General features: G+C 33.4%; 1 protein-coding gene across 3 annotated transcripts in view; it reads right to left on the reverse strand.

The window, feature by feature from the left end:
- The window catches only part of if (integrin subunit alpha inflated), a 112,760-nt gene extending 102,802 nt beyond the window's left edge, over positions 1–9,958 (reverse strand). For all 3 annotated transcript variants that reach the window (XM_073088183.1, XM_073088181.1, XM_073088182.1), the window contains exon 1: positions 9,633–9,958. In XM_073088183.1, coding sequence (XP_072944284.1) covers positions 9,633–9,781 — 149 coding nt within the window. In that variant the 5' untranslated portion in view covers positions 9,782–9,958. The remainder of the gene's footprint in view (positions 1–9,632) is intronic.
- Between the last annotated feature and the right edge of the window lie 533 nt (positions 9,959–10,491).

Here is a 10,491-nt window from a genome sequence, read left to right on the forward strand (position 1 = left end):
AAAGTATCAATAAAATTTGACACATTTGAACGCCGCCATTTTACGCGCTCTTTGAATGACGTCACGTAGCGTGATTTATATTAATATTGATGATAACTGTATACACATAAAGGTATTATTAAACGTTTTCAGGTTTCATCGCTATTTACATCATGGGAAAGGCTAAATAACCACTTTATAAATATTTACTAGAGTTATTGTGCAAAACCAGTACTATAAATACATTATATAGTGTTTTTTCTTTTGCAAAAGATGCGAAAATACGAAAAATGTGGTGCAAGATTATAGGAAACAGATATAGTATCTCCAAAATCGCATTAACATTTGTATTTACTGTAACAAACAATAATTTTAGGTAAATGAATTTAAAATATTGCATTGATCATCAACTTCGTTAGGTACTTATCGACTTCTACAACAAACACTATCATTTGAAACATACAAAATGCATTATAATCTATTATAATATTATAAAGATAGGTGAAGATAGGTTGAAGGTGGTAGAACCCTTTGTGGTTCGACTCCGGAGGCACCACCGCCACACCTATTTCTACCTAATAACAGCAGTGTTAGATGATGCTGTGTTCCGGATTGAAGGGTGTGGTAGGAGACAGACTTTTCCGAGGCGTTCCAGCTTAGTCCTCAGGGGTAGCGGCGCATCTGTGGCCGACCTTAGGTGGGAATATCTAATCCTATCTGGGGTTGATTACAGATGTCCATGGGCGGACTGTATGCTCGTCTGCTATATTATAAAAAAATAAAAAAAATATATATTAACATAATAAGTTATGATCAGTTACATATTTCCGAATTGACCTATGCATAAAAAACAGTTTATTCATTTTGCATATTTTAGGTAAATAGTCCGATTGTGCTTTGACAAAACTACTTTCAATCATTGTTCTTGATTATTCCTAATAATACTATGTAGAAAAATCGCACTAGGTAATAAATAACACTGTAGGAATATAGACAAAAACAATTTTTCTCTCAGTTTGAATATCGACGCCGATAAACATCGTAACACGCTATGTGACGTCATTTTTCGATTCGACCAATGGGAATGCGTTTTGCAAATTTGAATTTCGCGCGCATAATTTACGATTTTTGATTAAAGTTTTAAACAATTTAACACGAAATAAAGAAAAAATAATGGTTTAGATGTAATTTCAGGACCGTAATGTACCGAGGAAAAAAATAACAAGCAAATCTAAATCACATGCATATTCCCTATTAAGTATAGTTCATCTTTTGTTTCCCAAACTATTCTTTTTTGTAGTCATAGACGAGCTTTAGGACTACCAAAAATATACACATATGATATTAAATCTTTATGACCAGTAAGGCGTGAACACTTCAACAGTTACAAATGAGAAGTTTCTTAATGAAAACATTTCAAATGACATGCTTCGTAACTCCCATTATGTAGGGAATTCTAATGGAGATGTATTATTTATAGGCTTTTAACAAGATACTGCCAATCGATAAATACACATCACTTCAGGCATGTAATTGCCGTACAATTACACTAACATTGAATCCCAATGATTGAATAATTTGTGTCCGGCATAAATAATTAAAAGCTTGGAACAATTATATACTAAAATGTTAATTAATACCACCATAATTGAACTACTAATTTTTTTTCGATCGTTGACCCATATTTTAAGTATTTTAAGAAATGTTCTTGACAAGCTGCCATGCTTCGGAAACTACAATGTATTGGTTAATAAACTCGTAAATTATAAATGAAAGTCAAAAAAAGAATGTAGGGCAATATTGCAAAACGTTAATCGATATTATTTATAATCGATTTTTTCCTTATACGTGGAGAGAGGTCGTTCTTCCACTGACATTTAAAGTTAAACTACATACGGAATGTATTTATAAATCAATATGTAGTAATTATAGCATGTACTACGGACTACAAACTTATATGTATTCGAAACTCACGTCATTTTCAAGTCTTCCTTTCGTAGTATTTTGAAAAACAGAATTGCGTTGGTCATTCTTAAGTCAGAACGTTCCAATGGCTATCAAAAGGTTACAAAGATATAAAGTCAAATCTCAGGATCCCCATACTAGCCAATCGTTGAGAAGTTTGTAATTATAATCGGTAGTTTTATTTAGATATTAACTATTTACCTACTTTTTGCTTTTGAATAATGTATATTCCTGAAGTAAATGGGAAGTATTCCTGAAGTAAGTGGAATTATACTGTCGAGAACTAGTCCGATTTCAAGAATATTCATTCACGCATTAGTTTTGCGAATTTCTAGGTAAATCCTTGCGCCTTGTGGTGAAATAACTGTCATCGAAGATTCTTAGTTGTAATTACTATTTTAATACTTAGAAATAGTAATATATGACCACAAATGTAAATATTACGCCAAACAGGTTACCATTATCCTTAGAGGGATCACCTTGTACGAACGAGCTTAATACGCATTTTGGGTCAAGGCAGCGTTCGGAGAATTCGACCGACGACCTATCTCCTGGAAATACTAAAGTGACATTGACATCTTTAAGTTAAAAATAATCGTTCGATTAATTTGCGTTTATTATAACCGTGTCTTAAGGAAAATTGCAGCATTTAACATTTAATATGTTTATTTTTGAATGCAATGTATGGTAAATAATACGGAGATAATTGTTTATTGCGCTTATATGCAAATATTTTAGATGCGTTTGAACCGTATTTCTAACTATTTGCCTACGTTTTACAAATTATTTCATAAAACATTATTTTCTTTTCCTTCGTAGCTACTGCTTATCCGGCTTGTAGGAAGACTTTGAAAAAAAATCTCTCAAATCTTTGAAAATTGACGAGGAATTGAAATCTGTGGAAAATACAATCAAATTAATTTGAGTAGCATTTCAGAATATAATAATTCTTGCTGCGACCTTTTAAAGTTCCAATGAAGAACACACGTGTATTGCGAAACGTAGGACAGCCCTGGATCTTACTCTTTTACTCAGGTCCAATGCGGTTTGATAAAGAATAAAAATATGGGAAAGACATAAAAATCCAAATGAAGTGAACTTTCGTTATGCCAATGTATAACGAATATGACCCTTACGACCGTCTGGTGTCAAAATTACATGCAATTGTGGTCGTGACTAAATTAATACAACTTGCACGCAAGTTCAAAGTCATATCTCAATTAGTAGGCTAATTAGCAAAACAACTGCTCCACTTGTTTTCAATGACCTTTTTCATTAAATGTTACTAACTTTTGTAACCATGGAGAAGCGTTGCCAGTACAAACTCGACCATTAGAACATTATAGAATACAACAAATCAGTGTGCAAGCTAGTTCATTCAGTTTTAAAAATAAAACGATACAATTTTGATTTTATGATTGAAGGTTTATTGTGGATATAATTGTTGTTTTTACAATTTCAGCCCTGTCTTTTCTTAAATGTCGTAGGAGATGAATAAGGGACTGAATCTAGGGCTGGATAACAAAGTCTTTCTGTAAAGTTATTAACACACTGGCCATCAGTAGATTCGCTTACATATATGCTAACACTGCTAACGAAACTCTCGCTTTCTATGTGAGTTCAAAAGTGAGATTTTATGGGCTGATGGACACTTTCCGTTGTATATACAGCTTCAGATTTTTTATTTAATCCTTAAATCAGATCTAAGACGTTCTAAAGCTCTAATATAGTTTTACAATGTTAAGACTAAGTGTTTGTTAGGACACCAGCTGCTGTTTACAATCACGTCATATTTTCTCAAGACAATTATTCATTCTTGTTATTTTACGGAGGTGACCTTTGAATTATTGTTTATAATATTAGTCACTTTTTCCAGAAAACTGCACTATTCAATGTCAGTGTAGTTACAAAACTGAACGTCATACAGTGCGTGCGTGTGAGGTCGCCGGAGGCGCCATATTGGTAATGGGGTCACGGACTGCGCCGGCGCATGCCCGCGATCTCGAGCGGATCGTCTCGCCGAAATATACTTTCTCGTGTTTCCGTTAGAACTATATTTTTGTAAACTACACGTTTTATAGCTTTTATTATACATATAATTCAAGACAATGACTCTATTGGATACATTAAATTGGTTGTTTAAAGTTTTATACATATTGCCCTTAATTTGTAGATTGTTTTAGCGTTAGCATTACCGATATACATATTGATTGGATAACAATTGGAAAAACATGTCTCCACGATACTTCAGAGTCCAGACATTATAAAATAAATAATTAACGTAGGTATATATAAATCGTATTTATGTAGAAAACGCATTAGGTACATGATATATTTGTTGACTATTAATACATTTTACTCAGAGACTTTTGTCTGTAATTAATCTTCAATAAATTTTCAACAAATTAACACATCTCACAGCTACGGATAAATTATCTATATTTATATATATTTAATTTTATCAGAGAATAAGCAGGGCTTAAACTCCAGTTTACCACGCTTCCCACACTTGAGAACTCTCAGACATTAAGTAGATTTTATTATATGTTTTCCTTCTCCATACGAGATTATTCACAATTTCCAAAAATGTATGAATGAGTATATAGGTATAATTTTTCATTAAAAATTGGGAGATAGTGGGGCCGCGGCTGTCGCGGCTGCGTGGCGATTCTCTCGGAGGCGCATCGTAGATAAGATATGCTTATTTATATACAATTGTTGCTTTATTTCTGACTCTCAGTTATTGCTAGTGTTCTTTAAGACAATTTGTATATTTTGTATGTTTTAATAAGTAAAAACTGAAACAGCACTTATAAGGACTGCAGTGATAATTACGAATCTGATTTAAGAATCGTTGAAAAATTAGCTTATAAATCCTGAACCCGTACTGTAGGAGGCGTCATCAATTTCCTTAATTTGATACTGAGACGCGATAGTTATTCTTTGCAATGTTCATTGAGACTATGAATTTACTTATATCTTCCTACTTAGAACTAGTAGACCTTTTAAATAAACAAAACACAATTAACGCGACATGAATATTCATTTTAACAACCTTGAAAAACACCGCATACTATTAAGGTGGTATTATGTAACTGACGAAATGAAAGAGACGTAGGCACGCGTATTTAGATCGTAACCCACTGAAAACTTGGGCAAACTTGTATTTGTTCGAGAATTAGATGGGTGACCAATAGTGGATCAATTTTATTTTCTATTAAATTCTAGGACCTTATGAGCCTCGTGGATTTAACAACACGGGATGACCGTACATAGGTCCTCTAATTCTCAGTGGAATAGCGTGGTGTTGAATTTCCACGTCACCTCTACCACAGTAGAAATTTGTACTATGCCTCCACTTGTAGAGACAGGCGCAGGCCCAAAAAAAACTATTACATCCAAATATAAACGATATGAAATCAATATTTTACTAAATATAAGTTTTATCAACTAAAGCTGAATGGATACAAGAGAAGGTGCAGTTCATGCATATGCGTATTCTGTGCAGTATTAATATTTCACAATCATATAGTTTAGATACTAAAATATTATATATTATACCATTACAATTTGACACTACCATATACAAATGCAATTGCTGTACAATTTAAATGCACTTAACCAATTTCTTCTCACAATTCCACTGCATACCTCATCAATTGATAACGCTTGTATAACCATCTGGCGCGAAGGTCCCTAAGTAAAACCGCCCATAAATCACACATGCACGCACGGACCTACATTTCGACAACTCGACATCAATAAACGATCGATAAAAAACCCATCTGACCGCATCTGTAAACGTCTAAAGTCATTACTTATCTTACCATTAGAGGCATCGAGTCCCACTTGTAAGCGTAAGGTCTAATGACATGTCGAAACTAAAAAATACTCTGGCGCTGCGCTGTAAGCAAAACTGTCCATAAATCAAGCGTGAAGCGACGTCTCACCCCACACAACAAAAATAGCCCTGTTAAAGCCAAAATTAAGTGAAAAAAGTTAAAAACGGCGCGGCGCAGCGGCGCGCGCGCATGTGTTGCGCATGTGATGTGGTTCTGTTTCCGGTTCCCGAAATTAAATTTTTGCGTCCCATTGTCTTTTGTGAATGGGGTGTCAAAGATAATAGAGTAGCATTTGAACAGTATAATCAACCGATGAATTGGAGTTTTTTTTCGGGGCATCCTATTGATAAAAATGCTTAACTTGTTTTGAAATTTTACTAATAGCGAATAATTTAACATAGTTATTTTGATTTAGTGTTTCTTTTTTTTTGTTTTTAGGTAATTTATATTATTTTATTAAAAAAGATAGTTAGATATCTATCGCATTATTATAACAATAATACGTTTATCCAGAAACATTAATACTACTTATAAACGGAATGCATATTTGTATTGTTCGTATCGACAAAAAATAAACCAATGCAATGTCCGCACTAATCTACTTTATAAATGTTAATATAGCACACATATACATTATGAACAAACCCCAATGATAAGCGAAAAATGCTTAACACTAACATAAGAAAGTAAATAGTTATATTATAATCGTAACGCTAACGATCATGACGCAACTACTATGATGCATTCGCCCAATTATTGTAACGATCTAAATCACTGATCACTATTAACTAATGTAATGCAATTTGACTATTAAGGGGCTGTAAAGTTATTAACTTAATTATTATTCGGTTATCACTAGTCAATCTACATGGATACCAATATAATTAGATACTAAGGATAACTATAGAGAAGGAAAAACGATTAATTTTCACTTTTACACAACATAATCATAATCGCAGTTCATAATCCAATTAATTGACGTATAATTTTCAAAAATAATTTTATTATCCCATGTTTGAAATGCCTATAAAAAAAATGGGTTTTGGAATTTGAAAATGTGTATCAAAGGTTACAGATTCCCTCCTCTACCTAAATATAGAGCAAAGGTGCTACAAAGAAGACGTTCGGAAACAAAATGTCACAGTGACTTTTACAAGTCCAATGAACCCGCCACCCTCGTGGTTAAAATAAGCAAGAGGTGCCTGAAGTCGGTGACAGTCCGGGAACGGGATATCCTTGGAGCAAGCTATAGTGATTTTTGGAAACTGAAATTATATAGAAGTATTTTTTTAACATTCGTTTATACCGTGGATATTTGAGAATCGTATACAAAGTAGATAGTACTTCGCATCTAATAATCATTGTAACGATATTTAAACAAGTCGACATAAGTATCTACCTATTTGCTAAAAACTGTAAAAATAAGAACATTTTTTCACCAGTTTTTATATGCCTTTATAATTTATCCGCTATCAAAAACTGGATTATTTATGATATCAACTATTTTAATTTGCAAATTAGTGCACATATTTGGCGATTCATTTTTACATTTACCTACATAATATTGGGAAACAAAATCGACATCATTTATAATGATTAACGGGTTCGTTTTAGTTTCTTACGCAAGCAACCGATAAAACTAAGAAAAAATTCCACAGTGAATAACATTCTAATTCATTTGCTTACTAAAAGCGTTATTCGTCATCGGCGTCTAAAGTAGGAAGCAAAATAAAACCGTACTGTCCCCGTTGGCTCTTAGCGAATAAATTATTAGTGCTCATTTTAGTCTTATCTCGAGTCTGAATGTCTGTAACCTTTACGCGCATTATGAGACGAAGCAGATAGGGACGGAGGAGCAACATCAAAGATACGCTCTGTCATCACTCAGGACCACTCAGATATTCAATAGGGCTAGGGGTTATATTGAACCGTAATAAAACTATAAGATATCCAAAGTCAGTGAAACCGTAACAGAACCTGAAAATATTTTTCATAACTCATAACTTTCTGATGTTGCAAGACTTCGTCATATTCATGCCACTGTTAGAGGATTTATTTTAAATATTCTTATGAGGAGCTCATGCGCAAATTTTCATGAAAACCGACCATTTAAACTACCTAATTGTAATTATCTAATACTCAGTCAGTTTTCTTGTAAGTTAGGTACATTAAAAGTAAAAATTACCCATTTTTGCTAAACAGGTCTATAACAAAGTCAGGTTTTACAAGTTCTCGTCGCTATCAATTCTTGTGACCATTTATCATTTACGATATGAGATTTAGTGTACGACGTCATATTGTATTTATTATAAACATTTATTATACACATTCATAATCCATTCTTATTCCAATATCCGAAATATTATATCCTTACAGCCCTAGCAAGTACAGACGATATTGTACGAAGCAATCAAGAGACTGAGTGATGAGTAAATTTTGCCTATCGTCATGTGAGACGTGAGTTATATTGCATTTAGAAAGGCACTGTAAATGCAGTGTTAAAGACGTCGGAATAAAAATATTTGTCTCTTGATATTAATAAGTGGTGAGGTGTCGGTAAACCGGAACATGATTACCCAATAATGTGTAGGTGTCAGGTAACTCATTCTCAAGGATTTTTTATACATTACAATTGTAATGACGACACATTTTTCAAGAACAGTTTAGTAATAGCATAGCGATTACGTTTCGCGAAATTTGTCCAACTTACATGTTTATATGCAAGCCAGGTTTCGTTTTCTGACCAGCCAGATATCTGAATGACGGATTTAGATATCTGTTTTAAGTCAGAGTGTCCACGGCAATTCAATCCAACAACAGCAACACAGAGTATTTTAGTTTGGGTCTACGAGTGTAGGCCTCCTTTATGAAATCTATCATACACGTATGTACATTTCTCAAAGTATTTCGAGTTGATAGTAATGTATTTAGCTATATTCGACCACGATAAATTGGAAGCGTGCTAAAAATCACACTCGCAAACTCGTTGAGCGATGATGTCATATCTTGATAGAGTCTCGATATGACTGCGCTCAAGAAACTCACAACCTTCAGAATGACCATAACAGGCTTGTATTGTAGCCAAGACATTTAAAAATGACTCTAGATATACTTAAGACTTGTAATTATTGAAATTTCTGTCAACCGTGCAGAAAATACAATAAAATAATGCGTTCCTCTCTGACTCTATATTTTAAACCTACTATATGTTAATCCTAATCGCATCCTACTCTAATTAATTATTTCTCTTTTGCAACAAAATATTTCATTTGTTTCTCGTCGTAACAATATTAAGGAAAATAGTAGTTTTTAAAAATGCTTATAACGGTTTCATACTACTACTTCGCAAGAAAGTTAAAGATTTGAAATAAAATAAACGTATCCAAAATCACAATACAGTATTTAAATGTTTTGAAAGGTTAAATGATTTCAATTTCTTTTACACGTATATAATATTTGAGTCATCTAAATCACTTTAATTGCAAAAAGTCACTTTTATTTTGAGTTTATTTATCGCCTACCTACATTATCTTAGGTTTGCAGAGGAATTATCGTGAATTGTTTACACAAGGATGTAAAAACAGTGGTATCAAGACGCGTTTTAGTACATATCACATTAGCATTTTAAAATAATTACGTAGAACAATAAATTAGGACTCTACATTCGCTACATTTGCTTCGATTAATAATTCAAAATATAAAAAAAAACTAATAACTTTATAATCTAAGGTAAGGTGAACTCGTAGAAGACAAAAATAAAAATTGGCTTTTCTACAACTACCCTACCCTACTTTTCCATCTTTTATATATCTATCAAATTTTAAATAAACATAAAACAAAACTTACATTTTTCTATCACCATCAACATGGGACTGCACGGTGAATCCGAACATAGATTGATAGTTTCCCTTGTACACCACCCTGGACGGGATGTCGACGTTGAAGCCCAGGGCAGCCGCCCAGGAGCACAGGAACACGCACAAAAATAAAGCCATCGTTACAATAAAACAACCGAGTCACAACACTGCACAAAAATACTTATTACACTATAAAAAATATTTATTCAAATAAATTATATAATTCGTCCTCATGATTCGTTCGAGAGTTACGAGTTCGTGGTCCGCGACCGGCATGTACACCCCCTACGGCGGTCGGATCTACACTGACTGGCAAGGCCGCGGTGAGGTAATGCTGTAGAAGTAGAAAATAGTCGGAAAATTCACGTGTGGACGCCGGTGGATGGTCGGCGGTGGACGATTTCGCGCGTTTTTCTCAGTAAATGAGTGTTGTTGGATATTTCGGTCCGTGCGTAAATTGTGTTCACATTGAGTCAGGTCGCGATAACACGGACAACAAGACTGATCGAAGAAATAATATTTTTCAAGGCTAACCTAAAGTTAATTTACGTAACTCTTAAAAATATGTTTTTGCTTACCAAAAGAAACATTTAACCATTAATGTTTTTGATCTTATAGAAGTTTACACAAAATACGATCATATATTTTGGCTGAACTTCCAAAAGCCATGCAACGTGCACTATAAAACAAATTTTAAAAGTTCATCCTCAAAAGAGGGTCATAGAATGGGTGACACAAAGGGGAGAGAAATTTGCCAGTTAATTCATAATCATATACATACTTATTTTCTTAATACAGGAAACTTAGAGGGGAATAAAATCTTCTAAAATAATTTTAAAATGAAATGA

The sequence above is a fragment of the Epargyreus clarus genome, unplaced genomic scaffold (assembly GCF_041222505.1).
Source record: "Epargyreus clarus isolate Ecla_fem2 unplaced genomic scaffold, WU_Ecla_fem_2.2 ptg000026l, whole genome shotgun sequence".
NCBI classification, from domain to species: domain Eukaryota; kingdom Metazoa; phylum Arthropoda; class Insecta; order Lepidoptera; family Hesperiidae; genus Epargyreus; species Epargyreus clarus.